This window comes from Peromyscus eremicus, chromosome 12, assembly GCF_949786415.1.
Source record: "Peromyscus eremicus chromosome 12, PerEre_H2_v1, whole genome shotgun sequence".
Classification (NCBI taxonomy): domain Eukaryota; kingdom Metazoa; phylum Chordata; class Mammalia; order Rodentia; family Cricetidae; genus Peromyscus; species Peromyscus eremicus.
In genome coordinates, this window is record NC_081428.1 from 49319122 (window position 1) to 49343999 (window position 24878).

The 24878-nt window shown below is 39.9% G+C and overlaps 1 protein-coding gene across 3 annotated transcripts in view; it reads right to left on the reverse strand.

Annotated features, from left to right (window-relative positions):
* Slc9c1 (solute carrier family 9 member C1) overlaps positions 1 to 24878 on the reverse strand; it is an 80119-nt gene that overhangs the window by 35405 nt on the left and 19836 nt on the right. For all 3 annotated transcript variants that reach the window (XM_059277784.1, XM_059277785.1, XM_059277786.1), the window contains 8 exons: positions 24761 to 24860; positions 23396 to 23539; positions 22191 to 22365; positions 21276 to 21357; positions 19724 to 19890; positions 17379 to 17504; positions 9174 to 9271; positions 2741 to 2860 (listed from right to left, as the gene is read on the reverse strand). In XM_059277784.1, the coding sequence (XP_059133767.1) occupies positions 2741 to 2860; positions 9174 to 9271; positions 17379 to 17504; positions 19724 to 19890; positions 21276 to 21357; positions 22191 to 22365; positions 23396 to 23539; positions 24761 to 24860 (1012 nt within the window). The remainder of the gene's footprint in view (positions 1 to 2740; positions 2861 to 9173; positions 9272 to 17378; positions 17505 to 19723; positions 19891 to 21275; positions 21358 to 22190; positions 22366 to 23395; positions 23540 to 24760; positions 24861 to 24878) is intronic.

A 24878-nucleotide genomic window follows, 5' to 3' on the forward strand; every position in this document is an offset into this window, starting at 1 on the left:
GCCTCACTAGTTGGGTATCTGCTTCTTGAACAAATCTGATGATTGATAAGTCATTTTGTTTTAAGAAGAGTTTCAGTGGAGATACCTGGTGTGGGAGAATCAAGCAGTTCCTAGAAGCAAAGAGTTTTTAAACAAAAATCCCAGTGCCAAGGGCAGGCTACCTTCCTATGAACTGCTGTCCAAGGAGGTCCCTCAGGTCCCCCAAACGATAGAGGGAATTGCTACTGCTGTTGGATGCCAACCAGAGCTAGTTGGTAAGATCCTATTGCTTGACCCAAATGTCTTGATCACAGGATACAGAGAAATCAAACTGAAACTGAGCTGGAAGCTTCCTCCCTGCTGGCCAGCCCTCATAGTTTCATAAGACGGCATGAAACTTCTGGGGAAAATTGTCATGAACTGTCCTGCTCAGCTGTGGAAACTGTGTGTAACAATGCTGACTGGCCAGGCAAGAAGAACTCCCTGGTTCAACTGTGGTAAGTCTGTTAGAGGGCCAACCAATTGCTTTCTTCCTTCTCTCTCTCTCTCTCTCTCTCTCTCTCTCTCTCTCTCTCTCTCTCTCTCTCTCTCTCTCTCTCTCTTTCTTTTTTTTGCGTTTTTTCAAGACAGGGTTTCTCTGTGTTGTTTTGGAGCCTGTCCTGGATCTCGCTCTATGGACCAGGCTGGCCTTGAACTCACAGAGATCTGCCTGGCTCTGCCTCCCGAGGGCTGGGATTAAAGGCATGTGTCACCACCGCCCGGCCCAGTTGCTTCCTGATTGGGTTTGATGCTCATGCCACATGAGGGAATTCATATCTAGTCAAAAAGTCTGTGGTTGTGGAGCTTGGAGGCTCTGGTGGAGAAACTACTGCTCTCTATGTGCTAAATCGACGCGATGTACCCACCCAAGCTACAAAAGAGCCATGTTTATGCTCATAGACTAGTGCTACTGTAATTTTTGACTAGAGAAGTTTCCTTTTGTATTTGTACAGAGAATAAATGACTGTTAAATGTACAGTCATAAAGGGGACATCTGTATTACCCCTTGTAGGGGCTCAGGGAACATCATGGGAGAAAGGACAGAAAAAATGCAACAGTCAGAGACAGCAGGGAAAGCAGCATAGAACACTGACTTCCAGGTCTAACCTAACTGTTGCACTCTGGAACTCACAGAAACTTTCATTGCACAAGATCTGCAAGAGACTAGGACTGTCAACATGCTGTAATGTCTAGAGTACAGGATCATCTCTCTCCTGTGGCTATACATGCAGTTAACAGTTGATGGGAGAAGGAGAGACATTTTCTTCAGTGATGTAGCCACTGATAAGTAGTAGATCCCAGGCCCTCTAGCTGTGGTGAGACTCCAGCCACAACCCAGGCAATCTTTCTCTTCATAGCTCTCACAAGAACCATGTTCCCTTATCATGGGACTGGGCATTTCCAGGTAATAAACCCCAAATGTGGAAGGGCTGAAGACAGAACTGTTTGATAACGTATTTTAATAAGACCCATTGTTCTTGTAGATGGCCTTATCCAGCAATATCCTGGGATCTTTTTAAATATCTGCTTCATTCAGAAATATAAAAAAATGGAATATATCCAGCTCTCACTGGACGGGATTAGCCCACCTTTTGCCCATTTTGTGGGTGTAACATCTTTCTACTCCCTCCTCTTGCATAAGGGTCCTAAAAGAACTAACTTTCCTTTCTCCAAGTGAGTTGAAGCCCACACCTCTGTCCTGATATCTATTAAACCTTTTACTAGATCCCTGTCTCTCTCAAACCCTGTTCCTTAAAAAAAAAAGTTAGGTGCAAATGTTCCTGTAAACAAACTCCTACCCATGCACCTACAAATCCCCACTCATGCTGAGGTAAACAACTGTACTAGCTAGTTTTCTGTAAACTGGACACAAATTAGAGTCATTTGGGAAAAGGAAACCTTAATTGAGAGAATGCTTCCACCAGACTGGCCTGTAGGCTAGTTTATGGGACATTTTATTGATAAATGATTGATGATCAATGTGAGAAGGCCCAGCCCATCATGGGTGGTGCCATCCCTGGGCAGATGGGGTTGTGATATATGAAAAAGTAGGATGAGCAAGCTATGTGTAACAAGCCAGTACACAGCATTTTTCCATGGCCTCTCCATCAGTTTCTACCTCCAAGTTCCAACCTTGAGTTCTTGCCCTGACCTTCCTGGATGATGACTTAGAAGCTGTAACATGAAATGATCCCTTTCCTCCCCAAGTTGCTTCTGGTCATGGTATTTCTTCACAGCAATAGAAACACTAACTGAGACAACACTAAAGAAACTCATTTAGGGACACACACACACACACACACACACACACACACACACACACGAAAGTTTGGGCAGTTTGGAAGAAGAGTTGGGGGTGAAAAAAGAGGGTATCAGGGGTGAATATGTACATGTATGAAAATGTCACAATAAAACATATTATGTATAATTAACATGCTTATAAAAAAGAGAACATTAACTAGTGATTTAGCACAGAAGTAGAATGTTTGCCTACCTTCATATACAGCACTCTAAAAATATAAAACACCCCAGTCTAAAACATACAAGCAAAATGACATTTTTATATCTTTCCTTCTTTTAAGTAATTTTTGTGTGTTTGTAAAGAATTAAATTGTAATCTACTTCAAAATAATCTGCAAAGTACTTAGGCTATAATTTTAAAAGGAACTAACTTTCAAAAGTTATCATTACATTTTTTTTTTTTAATTTCCGGATTGCTCACCTTGATGGAACCCCTTTATCTTTTTTAGTATTATACACCCAGTTGAGTAGTAATTTTCTAATGAAGGAGAGGAATTTTTTACTTTCAGAATACTTCTTTATGGTCTCAGGACTCATATATCTAAAAAATACAGAGAAATCATTAAATGAGTTTTAAATCATTTGAGATAAGACCAATGCAGTACTGTCAGAATGCAGGAGGACTATTCTGTACAACGATGACTAAACAAGATGTTTCATAACATAGCTCCAAGCCGCGAACAGTAGATATACAACTGTGTAGTCAGGTTGTGAAACCAACTCATTAAAAGGAGTCCAGATTGTTGGGGGATACAATTACTAAAGATCTAAAAGACCAGAGAGAAACAGTCAGCCATGTTTCAAATATTTGACACTTAGGTTTTTATTTTAGATGTGATCATTTGTTATGGCAATGAAGAAATGATCTCTCTAACATGCTTGTTCAAGGAGATAAAACTAGCTCTGTCAGGCTGGGATAACTGAGCAGTATATAGAGCATCTATCCCACCTCACACAAGTTTCCCTTCAAGGCAAGTAGTCGGGTTTAAGCGACTACAAAAAGGTAAACATGTTAACTTGGAGAGGTCAATGTCATAAGAGACTCAAAGGCATGTTGACAACGCTTACTAGAAGGTGCTTATAGATTTCCTTTAATTTTTGTGTTGAAATAGCTCAGATCTGTGAGTAGCGGCTTGGTTTTGCTTAGCAAGTCTGCTTGATTTTATTAGGAATTTATCTTTTCTAGGTACTCTCACTGTCTTTATTGGAAAGTTCACCAAGTTTTGTGCCCTACTGTGCCATGTTGCTTAATTGAAGAGTATTGGAACCCTAAGTGCAAAGGCTGACTTTGTCTTTCCTCTTGATTATTTTGTCTCACTCTGAAATTTATGTAGTATTTTTTTGCTCTAGGTATATATATATATATATATATATATATATATATATATATATATATATTCCTGTACAGACTGATCTTTATTAATATCTACAATTGTTGGTTATTTTATAGTATTAATGTATATGGAAGACTAGGTACTTACTAAAAATCATAAACTTAGAACACATTTTGGGAAAATCCTATTTTTCTTTTTTTTTTAAACCTCCATTTTCTTTTTTTTTTTATATATATAAGAGATTTTTCTAGTCGTTTTACATATCCACCATGGATTCCCCTGTCCTTCCTCTTCCTACTCCCCAGCATTCCCCTCAACCCACTCCCCATTCCCACCTACTCCAAGGCAAGGACTCCCCTGGGGGAGTCAGCCCAGCCTGGTACATTCAGTTGAGGCAGGTCCAATCCCCTCCTTCCTGCACCAAGGCTGAGGAAAGTGTCTCAGCATAGGCTCTAGGTTCCAAAAAGCTGGCTCATGCACCAAGGACAGGTCACAGTCCCACTGTCTGGGGGCTTCCTGAACAGTTCAAGCTAATCAACTGTCTCACTTATCCAGAGGGCCTAGTCCAGTTCTATGGGGCTCCTTAGCTATTGGTTCACAGTTCATGTGTTTCCGCTGGTTTGGCTATTTGTCCCTGTGCTTTTTTCCAATCACAGACAGTCTCGATATCATTTGCTCATATAATCCCTTTTCTCTCTCATCGATTGGACTCCTGGAGCTCCACCTGGGGCTTGGTCATGGATCTCTGCATCTGCTTCCATCAGTCATTGGATGAGAGTTCTATCGTGACAGTTAGGGTGTTGGGCCATCCGATCACCAGGGTAGGTCAGCTCAGGTACTCCCTCAACCATTGCCACTAGTCCATAGTGGAGGTATCTGTGGATTTCTGGGGACCTCTCTAGCACTCTGCTTCTTCCTATTCCCGTGGAGTCTTCATTTATCATGGTATCGCTTTCCTTGTTCTTCCACTCTGTTCCTGATCCATCTGGGATCTACCGCTCCCCTAAGCTCTTTTTGCCCCCGACCCTTGTCCTCTATTACCCCCTTCAAGCCCAGTTTCCTCATGTAGATCTCATCCATTTCTCTGTTGCTGGATGATCCCTGTGTCTTTCTTAGGGTCCTCTTTACTGGGTAGCCTCCCTGGAGTTGTCAGTTGTAGTCTGGTTACCTTTCAATTTATGTCTAGTATCCACTTAGGAGTGAGTACATACCATGTTTGTCTTTCTGAGTCTTGGTTACTTCACTCAGGATGACATTTTCTAGTTCATTTTATTTATCCATTCTTCAGTTGAAGGGCATCTAGGTTGTTTCCAGGTTCTGGCTATTACAAATAATGCTGATATGAACATAGTTGAGCACGTGTCCTTGTGGTATGATTAAGCATTCCTTGGGTATATGCCCAAGAGTGGTATAGCTGGGTCTTGAGGGAGATTGATTCCCAATTTTCTAAGAAAGCACTATGTTGATTTCCAAAGTGGCTGTACAAGTTTGCATTTCCACCAACAGTGGAGGAGAGCTCCCCTTGCTCCACATCCTCTCCAGCATAAGGTGTCTTCAATGTTTTTGATCTTAGCCATTCTGACGGGTGTAAGATGGTATCTCAGAGTTGTTTTGATTTGCATTTCCCTTATGATTAAGGATGTTGAGCAATTCCTTAAATGTCTTTCATCCATTTGAGCCTCTTCTGTTGAGAATTCTCTGTTCAGAACTATAGCCCATTTTTTAATTAGACTGTTGAGTATTTTGATGTCTAATTTCTTGAGTTCTTTATATATTCTGGATATCAGCCCTTTGTCAGATGTGGGGTTGGTGAAGATCTTTTCCCATTCTATAGGCTGTCGTTTTGTCTTGTTGACTGCCTGAGACCCCAGCCACTTCCTGAGGCTTGGAAACCAACTCCTAGCTCTCATTGGACCTAGAGGTGAGTGACTCTGTTCATATCCAGTGAGTCCTACCCCTAGGACCCATCACTGGGTCACAGCCAATCCCCGGGAACATCCACCCAACTCTGCCCCAGTTGCCAGCCAGCAGGCAGGGTTCCTGTGGGAAGGCCCCCCCCTCACCAAGACTCCCCATCAGACCCTGCAATCTACACACCCTGCCCCCATACCCATCTGCCCGAGACCCCAACCACTCCCTGAGGCTCAGAAACCAAATTGCCAGCTCTCTTTGGACAAAGAGCTGTTATTGGACCAAGAGTAACCTCAGGAGATAGCGAATCTGCTAGCCCTTACTAGACCAAGAGTGGCTTTCAGAGAAGTAGAATCTGCCACCTCTCATTGGACCAAGAGAGGCTTCCTGAAATACAGAATCTGTCAGCTCTGACTGGACCAAGAGCCCTGATAAGACCAAGAGCGACTCCATGAGTCACAGAATCAAATAGCTTGGGTTGACCCAAGAGAAGTTCCCTGAGACACGGAATCTACATGCTCCAATTAGACCAAGAGCTAAGACTGGACCCACAGGGGCCCCCTGAGACACAGACACAACAAACACAGAGTGGACCAACAGCAACTTGCTCAGACACAGGCACCTATATACCTATTAGAGGAGGAGATGGGTAGAAGTCAAGGCAGAAGTACATACAACAACATAAAGATCAGTACAGCATCATCAGAACCTAGCCCTCCTCCAACAGCAAGACCTGAACATCACAAGCTAGAAGAAGCAGAAGAAAGCAACCTTAAGAACAGCATCATGAAGATGCTAGAGGCCTTTCAAGAAAAAATGAAAAATGAAATTAGGAAAAGACAAACAAAAAAGTGGAAAAATCAATAAAAAATTGAGAAAAGATAAACAAAAAATTGGAGGAAATCTAGGTATATTGATATCATTGAAAGTGATGAAGTTATTCAATTCTCCAGGATTTAATATTATAAAGTAATTACATGGAGATTCTTGTATGTCCATATAATCTGGTTCATCTATAAATTATAGATAGTTATTTGTTAGATGCTACAGATAAACTATGAAGAAATACTGATTCCTGTCCTTAAGGGTCCAGTGGATGAAATATGCAAGTAATCATTTCCATAACTGTTGTCATGGAGGAAACTCTCCACCAACAAAGTAGACGTATAAATAGCATTCTGGGGGATAAGGAAACCTTTTTGAGAGAATTATTGTCTCAGATAAGATCCGGCAATTTTGCAGGTTCTTATGAATCCTAAAATTATGTGATCTCAGAGCCCAAATTACAAGATAATTAATAGCTAAGGCAGAAGCAAGACATGTCCAGAGGACTGAGAGGCAATCGACACAAAGAAGGGGTCAACAGTGCACACCAGGAAGGAACACAAAGGGACTGAAGGGATGGTGTGGGACAGTGTTGTGACACATGACAGTCTTATTCACACAGGTAGAACACATATTCAGCACCAATAAATGTCAAGCCATATGCCAGGTACAAAGTAGTCAGGCATTGAATCTCAGCTCTGTAATTTATTAGACAAATAACCTCAAGTAAACGACTTGACTTCTCTGTCCTTCATTTCCTTCCAATGCATTATGGAGATCACAGGAGCACGTCCTTTAAGTTCTGTGAGGTAAAAATAGATAATGCATGGAACATGTTCGAAAGTGTGTCTGGCACTCAGTAAGAATAAACAAGTTATTTAGAGTGTTATTTCACAGGGTGTTACATAGGCACTATGAGTAGGTTCTGGTAACCTTGGCAATCACTTTGCTTCTTTTTTTTTTTTTTTTTTTTTTTTTACCCACAGGACACCCCAACCTGTGGAGCTACTGAGTGATTCCAATTAAGAAATGGCAAAATCAGGGCCGGGCGGTGGTGGCGCACGCCTTTAATCCCAGCACTTGGGAGGCAGAGCCAGGAGGATCTCTGTGAGTTCGAGGCCAGCCTGGGCTACCAAGTGAGTTTCAGGAAAGGCGCAAAGCTACACAGAGAAACCCTGTCTCGAAAAACCAAAAAAAAAAAAAAAGAAATGGCAAAATCAACTTCAAGATAGTCGTAGAAAAAAGCACGCACTGAGAACAAGTGTGATCAATAGATCTCTAGCAATGGGAGCACAGGGATGCTACTTGGATATTGCCTGCAGTGCCTGGTATGTGTGGCTTGGTATATATTGCTGCTAAATATGTGTCCTACGTGTGTGAATAAATTGTCACGTGTCCCAACAATCTCCTGCATTATCCCTTTAGTCTGTTGGTACCCCTTCCTGGTGCTCACTGTTGACCCCGACTTTGTGTCCCTCTCAGTCTTCTGGGCATGGCTTGCTTCTTTCTGCCTTAGTGCTTAGTTCAAAACAAATCAAGTGGGTTTTTTGCCCTCTGACGCTTTGTTTTTGTCACATTGCACCCCCACCCCTGACAGTGTAAAGACAGGGATTTTTTAGGGTGGCATTTATTCATTCATTAAAAATTCTATTGTGCTCTGTATATCTGTCTTCTCTACAGAGGGCACTGTATTATTTCAAAAAGATATGTTTTTTTTTCCAGCTCCTTCAATTCCATGGAGTTCCTGCAAGCATTTGAAAGGTATGGATTTAGAGAACATATGGAGATTGTGTTATACATGGAAATATCTAAATCCATGTTAAGGAACTCAAGTTTTAAATAGCACATGTTTTATCATCCTTCCTGGATACATAAAATGTTGTAATGATTTGCACGACTGGCTGGAAATGAAAACTCTTATGCTCTTAGAGAAAGTCCGTGCTTGAACTACAATGATTATTTATTGAACAGCTGTGTTCCTTATAGATGTGTGTTGCATGCTATGGATAAACCATAATTCTCTTCTCACATACAGCTTTTCTCTTTACTGTATAGGATAGCGACATGTGAATGGATGCAAGATTGGTACATCACATTTAGGATATATAACACCAAAGCTCAGGCTTATGTGTGGGATAATGATCCAAGTGTATAGCTCTAAGCAGACTCTGTAAATGACCTTGGCATCACTTAAGCTGAATTTGAGTTTCTTTGGCATTAAGGGGGAGATCTGGACTTGGGGGGTATGTCTGAGCTCTGGGTGCACATGTCAACTACGTTACTGTTTAATTGTTCTCCTACTTCCAATCATAGATTCTGCATTCCCTTAAAGAGGGTGACCTGGCGGTGCTCCCCCAACACACCACCTTTCCTTAGCTGTTGGATCTAAGGGAATCAGGACCAGATTACAGACATATGCCTAGTGTTAACAGAGGACATGTGGGGTCCATCTGTGCTTTGGGAAGGTGCACCTGTAAAGATTAAGGGACATGTGGTCTCTATTTAGGTGTTCAGAGAGGCTAACATTATACTTGCTATAATGTAGCTTTGAAAATGGGAAACCAAAAATGAGAAAAGGTTATTTCTTTCAGAAGATGCTTGCCAAATACACTAGCCTGGAGGACTCAAGTGTGGGAAATGGAAAGGAGGGGATTCAGTTTGAGGGTGGGGTGCAGAGCGTGGAGTGTATATGGTGCCAGACGGATGGAGGTTACAACACACAAGTGTGAAAACTCCCCCACACAGTGGCTTAGGGTAGAAGCCCTCTCTTGGCAACATACTTACTCTCCCTTCTTCTCACCAAAGCTTCCGGCTGCGCCTACCAACACCTGCACTGCACTCTGGGACAGAATCTCATTCCTGTACTGCCGTTGGTAGCTCGCCTGAAAGAAAAGTTGATTTAAATAATTACATGCTGTGGGCACAATGACAACTTATTAGCTCCTTAATAGAAAAAAAAATGATGTGTGAGAAAGAAGACAAACTCCCCAAATGACCTAACATGCTTGCGCAGAAAGAATCTTTCTACAGAGTCCAAGTTACCATGTCAACACAGGATAGATCTGGGCATTGGGGAGAATAATCAGGTTCTGCAGGAAACTCTGGCAATGCTAGTCTTTGACCTGGGTTAAGAAAGGTACAGTTCTGTGAAAAAATAACTCTGGGGTTGCTACAAGCTGTGTTCCACTGTGAAACTTGTGATGCATATTAGAATATTAAGGGCGTTTAGAAATCCTGATGGATTAAAATCACCTTGGCTCATCTTTATTTAAGCCCGTGTTCCCAAATATTTTACAATACGCCTCTGCTAGCTCCTATCTATTAGATGACACAGTCACCCCTTTATTATGTTTATTGATGATCTGCTGAGCTTTTGGGACTCTGAGGCTGTGCGAACTACCACTAGATGCTGTACCTGTCAGAAGTAAGCTGATCATGGTTGAGAATCACTGTATAGGACACATTTCTAAACTGGAATGTAGAATGTAATGGAAGGTTCCTGGGTCTGTAGTCAGTATTCTGTATACAACCAATGATGAAATTACAACACTTTTCCTCTTGGAGGGTACTAGAAAGATAAATCAACTAACTTTGGGGAATGAGGGGTTAAAAAGCTGCTCTTGGGACTGGGGATACAGTTCCATGGCTGAGCACTTGCCCAGCATACAAAGGGCCTGGGCTTCATCCTCAGTGCTATTAAAGATGTCTCCATAGCAACAGGAATTCAATAGAGCAGCAGTCTTTTCCTTAAACAGCTTTAAAGAACATATACAATACATAATTAAAATATTATTATTAGCCTTAAGGTTAAAAACAGCATTTTGTTTGGAAAAAAATGAGGAAGTTGAAAACAATTTGGATTCCATGAAATCTTAGAAATGCTAGTGGCAAAGTGCTTAGAAAGTGGAAAAAAAAATCTAAATTTTTAAAGGATCATTTTCACTAAACAGAGAAGAAATTGAAATCAGTTGATTCTACAAAGCAACTCTTCTGGAATTACATGGTCTATATATGCCTTACTTTATGAAGAGTCTAGTCCATTCTCTGCTCTGCAGATGCAAAAGGTAGCCTTTTAAGGATAGTGTCAGAGACCAGATTTTTCTGAATTTGATATTTTGCTTCCCATCATCATTACAATATGTTACTACTCTGAATGAATACAGAATATTTTCTACACCAGACTTTTTTTTCTAGTGTACAACAGTAGAGAAGATATTCTTTCCTTTACCCAGAACTGGGTGAGATCTGAACAACAACATTCAAAGTTTTGAAGATTGTAATAGGCCACTTAGAATAGAGAGTGCAGAAATGAAATTGACCACATGGCAATAAATATGCAAAGATGGCTAAGGTGAAGAGTTACTACAAGTGCACTGAGAAGATTGAATCTGCCTTGAAATATGAGGTTTTTGTTAAAAAAAAAACCACAAAATAGAAGCCCAATATAAAAAATCAGGGGTATAACAGCAGTAATAAAACATTTGAGGAAAGAAATTGAGAAGGTACAGGAGTTGTTGATTGTATAGAACCCAGGTTGAGATAAACAAAAAGAACTGCAGAGGTTATGCAGTCATCTTAAGCCCCCCCCCCCCCATTTTGCACATGGGGAGAATAGAGTAAACAGGTCATTATTACAATAGTAATAAAAGCAAGACTTATAGTGGAGTCACCTGCATTTGTTTTGGGGGTTCTGGAATGCTGTGTTTTCCTGAAATAAAAAAAAAATCTAGAAATGACTTAAAACCATGGTTTTAAAAAATTCTAAACTTCAATGAGATATAAATAAGTTGGAAACATCTAAGTGGGAAAAGAAGCTACAATTTATTTCATAAATAATTATAAATATGTATCACTTTACTGCCTTCATATAAACATATCACTAACTGGATGCAACTCTTGCATTTTAGGCCTGAAAAAAATCTGTAGAAATTAAGTGACCAAATGTTTTTCTACATTAGGAACATGAGCTACCAGGTCATGTCAGATTTGTTCCATAGGCTCCACTGAGATGTGTGCTACTACTGATGGATATGAATGTGACCATCACAAACTAATAGACTTACATAGAACATTAGGAGGTAGGTGTGTGTGTGTGTGTGTGTGTGTGTGTGTGTGTGTGTGTGTGATTTTTTTTGTAATTTGATTGCATGGTTCTTGAGTACAAACAATGTCAAAAGTTTGGGCACATCTAGCTACTAAATCATTGAGAGGTAAATCGTATAGATTTTTTTTTTTTGGATTTGAAATGTTGGAAATATCAGTGATAAATACAATAGCAATGTTTTGAAGAATGTGTATTTAAGAAGGCATATCTATAAAAAGCTGAATGTTTACAGAGTAACTAATAAAATTGTGATTAGGAAAAATATAAAATTAAAGATTGAAAATTATGAGAAAAAATAAAATTGTTTTAGAACTCTGAATTAAAATAATCTTTGTGTTCTCAGCCATTAGTACCTCATATGCTAATTTTCTTCTTTAAAAATAAAATCATAGGAAGAATGAGAAAAAAGAAATGGGAATATATAAATATATATTTACTAAAAATTAGTCTCTGGTAATGTTTTTAATTGGAAGTTGGTAGCTAAATAATTATTCACAGTTTAATGATAAAGCTACACATGCTTTTGTTAGTTTGTTTTGAGACAGAGTTTCACTATGTACACCAGGCTGGCCTGGAACCCATGGAGATCAGCCTGTTTCTGCCTCCACAGTGCAGGGAAGAAGGTATGTGCCATCATGCCCAGCTAAGCATGCATTTTAAAGTTAACTTAACAGGCGGAAAGAACAAAAAAGCATTGTGCATTTCTATACAAAAGAAGGAAAGAAGTCAGGGAAGGGAATGCAGGACAGTAAAACAAAACCAGCAAGAGAGATACTTGAGAAGAGCAGACTTAAGATACCCAAATAACATGACTGCTTTTTCTTATAAAATATAGACAGTGTTCAGAGAGGTTCAAGTGAACAGGTGTTGAGTACCTATTATGCACCTCATATTATGCTATTCAACATTAGACATAGAGTATTAGATGTACTGATAAATCACAATTGTTAGGATATTGCTACTTTACTAGATTTACCTGGGAAGGAAAATGAACTCTTTTTAAAAAGTAGAATTTATTCTACTTCCCTTCCTAGGGAGATCCTTCCCTCTTTGCTAGATAGTTGTGGATGGATGGAGGTGGATGAGAGGATGGGGAATGGGAGGATCAAATGGGGAGGCAGAGGGATGAGAGAGGGAGCAAAGGGAATTGGGGGGCAGCAAAAACTAATGGTCATTTGAGGGGTTGTATAGAAACCTAATGCAGTAGATGCTGTGGGATAATGCTCTGGTACACTGGTTTAATAAAATGCTGATTAGCCAGTAGCCAGGAAGGAAGTGTAGGTGGGGCAAGCAGACTAGGAGAATTCTGGGAAGAGGAAGGGCAGAATCAGGAGTTGCCAGCCAAACACAGAGGAAGCAAGGTGACAAGGCAGAACTGAGAAAAGGTACCAAGCCACGTGGCTAAACATAGATAAGAATTATGGGTTAATTTAAGTGTAAGAGCTAGTCAGTAATAAGCCTGAGCTAATGGCTGAGCAGTTATAATTAATATAAGCCTCTGTGTGTTTATTTGGGGCCAAGTGGCTGCGGGACATGGGTGAGAGAGATTCATCCAGACTGTAGGGCTGGGCAGGACCAGAGAAACATCTGGCTACAAGTAAAAGCTTATTAAAATATATACATATATGAAAGAAATCTAAATAGAATCACTAAGTAACAGAGGAGACAAAGTCCCAACTAGAAATCTTTTTGCCTCCAAAGGAAACCCCCAGTTCTGGTAATGTGTTACATCTAATTAAGCTGTTGTTGGCCAAAGAGGCCCCAGGGGAACCCCCAAATGACCCACCCTATTGCCAAGGCTATTGGTTATTCTCCATAAACACATGGTAAGGCCTTATATCTGAAGACAACACTTAACTCATTGAACATAACTCACTGAACACAGAGAAGTTGAGCTGGTTCCTATCTAGACCCTTCCTTCACCTGTACTGGCTAATATTCATGATAATACAGGCTACTCTGCATGCTACTATAGGAGAATGCTAACCACCAACCCAGATGAAAGCCCTGTGATCTACAGTGGTGATCTGCCTGCAAGATATGATACAAAGCTTATAGGAGTAACCAACCACCATCTGGTTGGTTTCAAGGCCCACTCCATGAGATGGGGCCCATCCCTGACAGTGCTTGGTTGACCAAGAATCTGAGCCTAGAAAGGACATTAATCTAGAGGAAAACCAAATACTATTCTGCTAAAGCAGTACTTTTAAACCTTCCTAATGCTGAGACTCTTTAATACAGTTCTTCATGCTGTGGTGACCCCCCTCCCAACCATAAAATTATTTTCATTGCTACTTCATAACTGTAATCTTGCTACTGTTATGAATTGTAATGTAAATATATGATATTCAGGATATCTGCTACATGACTTCTGTGAAAGCATCATTCAATCCTCCAAAGGGATCACCACCCACAGGTTGAGAACCACTGTGCTAAAGGAATGTACCCACAAAATCTCCCGATGACATTCTTTTATACTCATAAATCAGTGCCTTGCTCAGCCGTTATCAGAGCAACTTCCTCCTACAGTGGATGGGAACAAGTACAGAGATCCACAGCTGATATAAAGTACAGAGGGTGAAAGACCTTGGGTCATCCAGTTATAAATGGGATGTCTCCATCAAATATCTCCTCTTGGGGTTCAGGGAACCGTGGAGGAAAAGGAGGAAAGATTATAAGAGCCAGTATGGATGGAAGACACCAAGAAAACAAGGTCTTTCTAGACATAGCAGGACTGATGCATGTATGAACTCACAGAAACTGTGGCAGCATGCACAGCACCTGTGAAAGTCTAAGTCAGATGGGGTCCCAGCACCAAGTGGAATAGAAAATATCTCCAGTTGATAAACCCTTGAAAAGGAAAAATCAGTTTTCTCCACCAGAGCCTCGCTGAGTATACACAATTTAAGGGCACACCTAACGCCGTAAGTAGACGGCCAGCACAAAATGAACTCAATAGTATTTTGAAAGAAATTTTGTCCTACAATGCTTGATCAGTGCCTTTTTTGTTGTTATTTTTTACCTTACAAGTCTTTTGCTTATATATTATGGTTTCCAGTTTTGTGTTTTTTTCTGGGATTTCTATGTGTGTGAATGTGTCTTTGCATCTATATATATTTCTTGTGCTTTTCTTTGAATCTTTTTTTCTATTTGTTTGTTTTGTCCTATTCTGGTTTGTTTTTATCTTAACATATAATTATTATTTGTTATTATTATTATTATTATTATTATATGACTATTTTCTAATGAGAGGAAAGACAGGCATGGATTTGGGTGGGTGGGAAGGTGAGGAGGATCTGGGAGGAGTTGGGGAGGGAGAATTGTAATAAGAATATATTTTATGAAAATATTTTCAATAAAGAATTTTAAAGTAAAATTTAATAGCACGATATATAAAAGACATAAGTGAATCAAGTGGTATACAGTTTTTTAACTCTGGGAGAATAGTGTGTGTACGTGTGTCTACATGCATGAAGTACGTGTGGCAATCGGGATGGGGCAGAAACAGGTGGTGGTGGTAGCTGTGGGCAGGAAGACTGATGACAGAAATTGTGTGGTAAGCACATCGCTTGGAGAACCCATGTGGCAAAGTGAGCAAAGAGAAAGAAAAAGTGCGTCTGCAAGTTTGTGAGCAGAGCAAGCGCATCAAAGAGACACCCAGCAAGATAGAGGCGGATGCTGAGGCTTGAGACATCCAGCAAGAATGAGGCGGTTGCTGAGCCTTGAGACATCCAGCAAGAACGAGGTGGATGCTGAGGCTTGAGACATCCAGCAAGAACGAGGTGGATGCTGAGGCTTGGGCTTTAGGAGGTCGTTTGAGGAGTTGCTGTTGATTTAAGAGTAGGATGGATGACAGCTCTTCTTGCGATGGGGAAAGCTGAGCTGAGTGTTTGGAGAAGTAGTTTAGAAATAGCCTGCTGTCCGGGTTTCTAGATAGTATCTAGCACGAAGCGGGCATATGCAGACGGATACACAGTTGTACTAGCGGCTGATTTTTTCCACAGATTTTTCTATGACACCAAAATTTTTCAGTCTAGGAACTTTCACAGAAGAAATAGAAAAATGATTTCTATTTCCTGAGTCCTGTAACAATAGATGGTATGTGGTTTCCATTATTCTATCACATTCTTTTTCAGAGTTAGCGACTAATTCAAACTGATTCCCTAGTGAAAAGGAACGATCAGTCATCAGGCCTAATCACCCGGTTTTAGACCAGCCCCAGCCCCATTTCCCTTCTTTCTAAATCCTTCTCTTTGAAATTGTGGTCTGTCCTGTTCCGGTTTCCTTTTGACCCACATTTTCGCCCTCATTTTGCTGGCTTGTATTCAAGAAAGGGTACTTCCCTGTCTTTACGTTAGAAGCAGCTCAGAGGTAGGTTCCAAGGCAAATCCCTAATGACTGGCTTTTCTCCCTTTACCTTAGGGACCATGGCCCCCCTGGAGCACCAGCTTTCAAAGAGATGGAAGAGCTAGCAAAAAACTTTCCCCCAAGCTCGCCTAACTGTGGGAGAGAACAGTCTTGCCCTTCAGGTGGTAACACTTAATTTGGTATGACAAGTGTGACGTCTGCAGGTGAGGCTCAGCACCGGGCAGCCACGCCATTTATCCGCTATGGAACTGGCCACTGATGCTTCAAAAGCACTCAGGCTCTTGAGAGAGCAGAGTTTAAGAAGCTTTGACTACTGTCGAATAGAGAAAACTCACAGCTCACAGATATCCCACTTCCCAAGCAGAATGAACAGGAAGAAAGCTTAGAATCCTGAGTGGCTGCGATAGTTGAAAACCACAGAGTGCTCTACGCGTAAGGAGACCGAACACAGAAGCCGTGAAAGGGTGAGTCATACACAGCGTGTGGTCAGGATTCTGACCTGGATGGAAAGCTGAAACTAGGCTCAAAGTAACTGCCCCAGTCTTGTTCACTGCCGCACTACGGAACTTCTCTAAGTTCTAATTGAGATTTGAAGGAAAGTACAACAGCCTCTTTAAATGTTACAACCCAGCTGGAAAGTCATCCCGGCAGAGCCAAGGTGTACCACAAAGTCACACCGCACAACAAATCTCACAAAACAAATCTCACATGAGAGAGAGGTGAGGAGGGTGGCTGCCTCGACAGAGGTGAGAAACTGGGCAGAACATGAAGTTTATATAGGGTTTCTTGATGGGGGGTGGGGGAGCTTTCCAGTGTGGCCAGCGATTGGAGGGATTATGTGACCGGATCTTAGGGCAAGATCAGGGATTGGTGGGATTTTTCTTGTAGGGTGGGGCCTGGCCACTGTCTGGACTTGGGAATGGTAATGATGTTTACGGCCTTTAGAGAACAGCTGTTAGGGTCCTTAGGGAAGTCTGGGGCTTGGGTCTGGCCGCTGGAGCTCTGCAGGTGGGGATCTGGCCACTTGTACGCTTGGAGGGTTTACAAAGTTTACAAAGGGAGTGTCTGCTCACTTGAGTTGGCGTGAATAGCCAACAGCCCCTATCTGCATTTATTAGAGGATTTGGTGGAAATCTTTGAAAAACAAATGTCTTGGTACTGGCTATTTTAAGCACAGCTGAAGGCTGCCGTTTGCATCGGTGAAATCCCCAAACTAAACACCTTTTTCTTAATCTATTTTGGATTTCCTTCTTTCTCTTCCTTCTTCCCTCCTTCCCTCTCTCCTTCCCTCCCTTCCCCTCTCCTTCCTTCTTCCATTTTCCTCACTCCCCCACTCTCTCTTTCACTCTCCTCTCTAGCTTCTCTCTGAATCCCCCCAAACACCGGTGAAGGTGAAGGTTGCTTTTGGACTAGCATTCGTAGGTGGATATAATCAAAATCTGCTGAGCAAGGGGAAAACTGCTCAGGACAGTTTTGGGTCCCCAGTATGTTTAAAGCAGTGCCCGCGGAGAACTAACTATCTGTGCTGACAAGAGACGCCTGTTGCTCAGCTCCATTGCTTCGATGTTGAGGGTCTCATCTATTTCCTTGTTGCAGTCTGGACATTTCACCTTCTGATGCTCTGTTGTTTCTTGGTAATTCAACTAATAAAACACGAAAAGAAGCAAAAGCAATACATGACTATTAATGCATTGTTTAGCAGAAATATCTGCAATCGCACACTAGCTTTATTTATTTTTTTTTTTTGAAAATGACAGGTATCTGGTAGATATATAAAAATATGCAAGTGCCCCTCATTTGCTCAGGTGTCCTCACCATTGATTCAGTTCTATAGGAGATAAGGTAATTGACAGGTGGTAAGGAAGGAGTTGTACCTTTCCTCTCTGTGAAATTATGGAGAGTTTATAAAAGCTATCACATATACAGTCACACTTTGACTTAGCGGTCCTGTGTGGTTCCCTGACAACCTCAGCATCACTTGTTGGAAATACGCATACTCTCATCACCCACCGCATCAGAACTGGAGCAGCTGGGTAGCAATCACTGTCTACTGCCCTTAGAGTTTAGTGGCCGCTGATTTAAACGAATCATTTAGGGCCGAAAAAAAAAAAGTGAGCATGTGTTAAAGAGATCTGAAAATTTGTAAATGAAGAAAAAGATGTAGAAATTTTGCCAATGAAGAAAACCAAAGCTTAAAGAAAATCATTTGCTCAAGATGATGGAAAAGATCTAGGGATACAGGCTTCTAATTCTAGCTACTAGCACAGTGGTTCTCAACCTTCCTAGTGCAGTGATGCTTTAAGACAGTTCCTCATGTTGTAGTGACTCCAACCATAAAATTATGGTCATTGCTACTTCATAACTGCAGTTTTGCTACTGTTATGAATCATAAGGTAGATATCTGTGTTTTCCAATGGTCTTAGGCAACCCTCGTGAAAGAGTCATTTAACTCAAAGGGGTCATGACCCACTGGTTGAGAACTATTGTAGTGGGGAGACTGAGGCAAGAGGGTTACAATTCAAGGCTTTGTGTTTACAAGACCAACCTTCATGACTTAGGCTGGGGATGTGGCTTTGTAGTAGAGTGCTTGCCTAGTGCAAGGCTCTACATTCTGTCCCTGGCTTTTAAAATAAGCAATTAGTTAAAAGCTAGACTATAAACCAGGTCTTCTTAGTGTGAGGCAAGGGCCATATCTATAACACAGTAATCACCCCATGACTGCACCATACAGAGGACAATACCAGTATTTGGTCATCTGCTTCCAACACTAATCAAGTGACAAGACTAATTGCCTGGGCGCTGCCTTATGACCAGATGAGGAATGGAGTGAAAATGCCTGATACCACAATATGCATCAGAATCTCCATTGTGGGAGCAGGAAGCTCAGGAATGTTCCAGAGGGTTCTGATGCAGACAAGTCAGCAAAACGCTGCAATCAGATACTCAGTAAAATTGAAGAAACCCTTGGAATCAACACAGTATTTGTATAACTAGAAATTCTGGTTGAATTCCTGGACAGGGCTGGGTTCTGAGTCCCCAGCTAAAGCTTCAAGCCCAGTTTATGGATATGAAATGGACTTGGGATCCTGCTTCCCAGAGACTAAACCTCTGCACTCCCCAAAACTGTGATGTAGAATAAGACCACAATGAACACCGACATGGCACAGGACATGGGAAGAGAAAAGGGACCTTGGGAAGACTCAGGAACACTGTGGACTATTTCCTTCATGGCAGTTATGATTCAATGCTGTGATGACTACTATTCTTTCTTTTTTTAAAAATCAGGTTCTCTTGTAGTCCAGGTTGATGTCCTGAGCAGTTTAAGCTGATTAAATCTGATCTGGGAGATCCTACAGTATTTCTCAGATATAGATAGTGCTATTTCACTAGCAGATAAATTTTTGGTACTGACCTTGGCTTCTGTTTTATACAAAATGCAACTAACCACAAACTAGGTTATAACCAGTGCTTAGCATACATAATAACTTAAATAAATTATGAATAAATAAGTGATTGTAAGACCATTCTTTCTCTTGATTTAGTGAAAAGAGGACATTTTCTGAGCCTTGCTTTCTTCTTTCTTACATTATCTTTAAAAGGCAATACCAATATGCTGCTCTCCTTTCTCTCTATAATTTATATGTATTTCTTCTGTAGTCAAATGGGTTGGGACTTCTACTTTGTCATACAATAACCACAAAAAGTCTTAAGATGTTTTCCTCAATATTACAGAAAATAAGAACTGACCTTATGGATAAAAAAATTATAAACATTTTGAATTTGGATTAATACTTATAATTTGATCTATATTTAATGGCAATCACATTTACTCTAGTAGAATAGAGAGCTATGGTATGCTTACTTCATACGGATTTTGAAGTATAATTGCTTTCTCAACCATGTTCCAGTCAGCATTAGCAAGATCTTTGTCAAATTTGAGTGCCGTGGCTGTAGACTTGGTGAGCTCTTGAAAGTGTTTGAATGTATAATAAACGGATTTATGTTTTGTTGATGTTACATCACGAAGACCTTAGGGGCAAAGAGTACATTTTACAAACAACAGAAGGACATAATTTTGATATGAATTGTAAAATTTCCTTTTGTTCTTTACTTATCCACACTCATCATTTGTGATGTGTGTGTGTGTGTGTGTGTGTGTGTGTGTGTGTGTGTGTGTGTGATGTATGTATGTGTGGTATGCATGTGCCCTTGTCTTGTGTGACTGCATGTGGAGGCCATAGATTGATACTGAGATGCCTTCTTCTGTCACTTCCTCACCTGATATTTTGAGGCAGGGTCTCTCACTGAATGTGGAGCTCACTATGTGAGCTACACTGGATGGTCAGTAAGCTCTTGACATCTACCTGTCTGTGTACCCCTGTGTTAGGACTACATGTGCAAGCCACCATATCTGACATTTTTTGCATAGGTTCTAGAGATCCAGATTCATGTCTTTATATTTATGCAGGAAACACTTTACCCACTGATCCATCTCCCACCCTCACCACTAAGAATATTTAAACATTAAAGATTCTACATGAACTTATTAATGATAGTAATACTTACTAATGTTCAAAGTGTTTGCACTTATATACTACTTCCTGAGATCCTACTGTAAGCACAATAGTGAATGTTTATTTGAATGCCTGCAATACACTAGGGAAAGATGACTCAGCATTTTGTATGCACTGGTCTTTATTTATCTTGACTACCTTTCATGGTGAGCCTTTTCTTTCTTTTTTCTAAGTGAGGAAATTGTCCTGTTTGTAACTTGATCTTCTTCCTTCTTTGTGCTTAGATTAGAATTTACACAACCGGCATTCTCCTTTCTCAGGCATCTACACTGAAGTTATTGGAACTCAGCTTCCATAATAGTCAAATAAGCATGCCAGATGAATTACCTGCCTTATTCTCTGAGTGTCAAATCCCTCTACTGTTTTCTGCCCTTGAACATACACTTCTCTAGCTTCCCCAGGAAAGCATCACTTGTTATCTTTTCTGTTTTATTTTGTGTGTGGTTTATTTATTTTCATGTATCTGTGAATCTCTCAAATCTTGACTTGACTTATTCATTGCTTGTTTTTAATTATTCAAATGTGACCTCTGCCAGCTCAGAAATCTTACCTGTCTTCAGAACGTAATACTTCTTACAATAGTGCTTAGTATCTAGAACATTCTTACTAAAAAGTTTGTTGAATAATTGGATGAACTTACACTACTCTTTAACTATACTAGGTTAACATAAATAATAATTTAAAATAAGTTTATTAGCCTGAATAATTTATACATTTTAATACAGCAATTCAATTAGAAAATACTGACTTGTATTTAGATGGATATTTTCTTATTAATGCTTCTTAGAATATTTGGAATAACTAATTTCTTCTCTCACCATCATAAACAGTAGAGCTTACCTAGTTTAGAAACTGCCACTGGCAAAATAAATCTATTGATAATCAGGGTAATTAAGCATACGGACACTCCATGAAATAATATCTAGAATTGAAAAAAATATATTAAATAAATATTCAGAATAATTTATTATAATATGTTCTGTATTATAAATTGAACTAGGTTGTTATATGCTAACAGATGATTGTAGCAAGTGAAGAAGCTGGATGTCGGTCATGGAAAAAGTGTCTGTAGACTCACTATGTCCTGGTACACATGCATCTTTGGGCACCTTTTAGGAAAACAAATAAATGAACAAATACAGAGTCAGGATCCTGGCTTCCCTCTTGAGGTCTGCAAGGTTCTTTGTAATAATCTCGCCTTAAGATGCAATAAAGGGAGAAATATTCTAGTATGTTCTGTTATGACACTACTTGGATGATTTTACCTGACAAAATCTTTTGCTTCCTAGCATTATTAAAGTTAACCATATGGAGTAATACAAGGAAATAGAGCTAACAATCAACAAGAACTCTCCTTGAATGAATGGATTCTAGAATAAATAAATAAAAACAGTTGAGTGTATGTCTTGTGACATACTGTTTAAAATGATTTATAGTTTTTAATTTATCTTCATCTGAACCCCTCAGACCTGTGAAGAAGGCTGAGTGTCTCTAAACTGGTAGGGGGATGAAAATTATTGGATTTCCACCCCCCCCCCCCCCAATCTTGCAGGTTCTTGGCCAGAAGCCTCGCTCAGGTCCTTGTCTCTTGGCTCTCCCTATAGGTTAGTTCACAACTTTCTCAGAATGAACAAACCACAAAGAAGGAACCCCTTCCTCCAGGGAAGCCACATGGGGATCGCACTTCAAAATCAGATTCAACACTGAACAACACTCTCCTCAAATACTCAAACAGGAAACTGTGTCTTTCTTTACTTGAGATTTTTCTCTCTCAGAACCAAGAGAAATGTCAGAGTAGGCGAGTAGGAGGGCCATGTTTATGTTCGGTGTCCCTTTCATCTCACTCCAGACCATGATGAACGCCCAGCGCCAGCTGAACCCATGACCAAGTCGAGACAAAATGGGGCTCATTAGTAAAAAGACCAGAAGTCTAGAAGACAAAACACATTTTAAAGTTATTTTTGTGGTGGACACATTCTCCCGTTTTGTTCTGGTATATTCCCATCTTTCATACACTGATGTCATGGCTCCAAAGGGAGTCACGTGTCACAGAGATACTGGCAGAGAGAATGATTTACCACTTCTTTGCACTGCCGAGTGGTAGGGTAACTTTGCTTATGCGTGGGGTGGTGCTTCCACACACGGAGGACAAGGGTTAGACATTTTATAAGGCCACAATAAGAAGGGGTAAAGAGAAAATGAGGGGAACTGTCCTCTCTTTCTTTTTCTTTACAGATTTTCATCTTGCTCAATTTGTCTTCATTGTCCAGTTCTTTCCCATTCCCATGTCACCCCCCAATTGTTATACCAATTTTACACGATAACTTGTGACAAATATTTGGAATTAGTGGGTTGATGTCAACAAGCTAACTAATCTTCCTAGATGGAAGTAGAACGTTATCTATTTGAGAGACGGGTAGTTGCGAGGACTCCAGTTAAGGCCGGCTTCCTTAGTGTACCGCTCCATGTGATGTAGACTTCTTTCTCTTAAGACTGGAAAAAGGGACTGCAAATGTTATTGGGGGGAAAAGAAGAAATTTACAAGTAGGCTTTCATTCTGGTTGCTTGAAGAGCTGTTTCCAATTACAGTTTTGAATTCAAAGAAATGATAACATAATATTGAGCTAAATTCCAAGATACAATTTCTATGGGTAGGTAGAAACCTTGTACAAAGATAAGAAATACTGGATGAAATATGTCAAATATTAACAGTAGTTGCCTTTTAGTAATTGTAGTATATTATGAAGCTTTTTTTTAATCTTCAGAAAGTTTACAAAGTGTTTGAACTTCTCTAAAATTTATTTAAAATCTGACAAAACTCCTGGGCATTACTTTGCCAATGATTACTTGAGAAGTTTGAGACAACTAACTGTTCATTCTGAGATATGAAATAATTTCATTATTTTGGAAAATAATCTTCAGATAAATTACTATAAACAAAATTTTCATGGTATTCTTACCTTAAAATAATCAGTGTGAAGTAGATATTTATTGAATAATATATATCAGAAAACGATATGTATAAATACATGTGTGCAGGGATTAGAAGTCCAATGAAAGTAAACACCATAAGAAAACTAACGAAGGACAGACAATTCCAGAATCTGCATTTTTGAGAAGAATAATATATAGTTAATTAACATGTTCATTATAAAGATTACCTATATGAGAGATAATGCAATTGTCAATAGAATAAAGATGAACATGTTATTTACTAACATTCAATAAGGATTAAAATTGAACTCTGAAGAAAGACAAACTAACCTAGGTAAACAGGTAATTTTAAAGCAATACAAATTAGTTTATTTGTGTAAACCAGTAACTTTCTTTTTCCACTGAGTCTAAAAGAAATATTTAGGGTGAAACTATATGCAACATAACATGATAACTAAACACATAACAACATAACACAATGACTAAACATCCAGACACCACTGTTCACAGAACTTGAAAACACTGATAGTAAAAGTGTCTTTAAGTCCTAAAATCACTTACTGATACTAAAATGTCAAATGATAGACTTAAGCCGTGGTGGTGAATGTGCTAGAAATTAGTACAGAAGTGCCAGGAGACAAAAATCACAAGTTTGCCATGAAAACACTTCAGTTCATCGATTTAGGAGGCAAAAAGGTAGATAGTGGTTACACAAGGACCTAGATGAGGAGGGATTGAGTAAACAATAAGATGGGTGAGTTGGTTAAGGATGACAGGATCAGTGGTTTGGCTGAGGGGTTGCAGAGTTGTGAGACATGGAGGACGGGAGAGAATTAGAAAAATGATGAGAAGTGGAGATGCTTTTTCTCTCAGACAATGGAGTGGACCTTCTCTAGGTTGTTGAAGTAAGCAGTAGGACGAATCACTATTGTTGTAGATTTCTACCATCCAAGAATAGGGCCTGGTGACTGTTGTATTTTAAATAGATTCCTGGCATTGAATTGAGATTATGCAGTAGTTATTCCTATGTCTATGGAAGTGAGTGGCTTGGGCAAGATAGTAGGTATACTCATAGGAGGGAAATTGAAAGCTACAAAAGTTTATGTTTATCAACATCCCTAGGAATAATGGTAGAATAATGCTGACCAGAGTCAGAAAGATATCACAGTGAAATCTTCACTAAAAGGGATGCAAGTTAATGGGAAAATAGATCCCATGTAAACTGAAGATTAGGTGATCTGTTTTGTCTAAAATTGTGCAAAAATGAATGTTACTGAGAAATTAGTGGGATAGTGTACATATTAGTATATTACTCCATGTAGATATAATTGCTGTGGTAATTTCATAGCTTCCAGTTCATAAAACAAAGTGAAAACAGGATAGCTACTCACTCAATGAGAAATGCTTCAACTCCTGGTTTAAAACTTGAGGAATTTAGAAAAAGTCCCATGGTGGCCACAGTAAATATTCCGGACATTCCAACTATCTCACCTATGTTTAGAATAAACA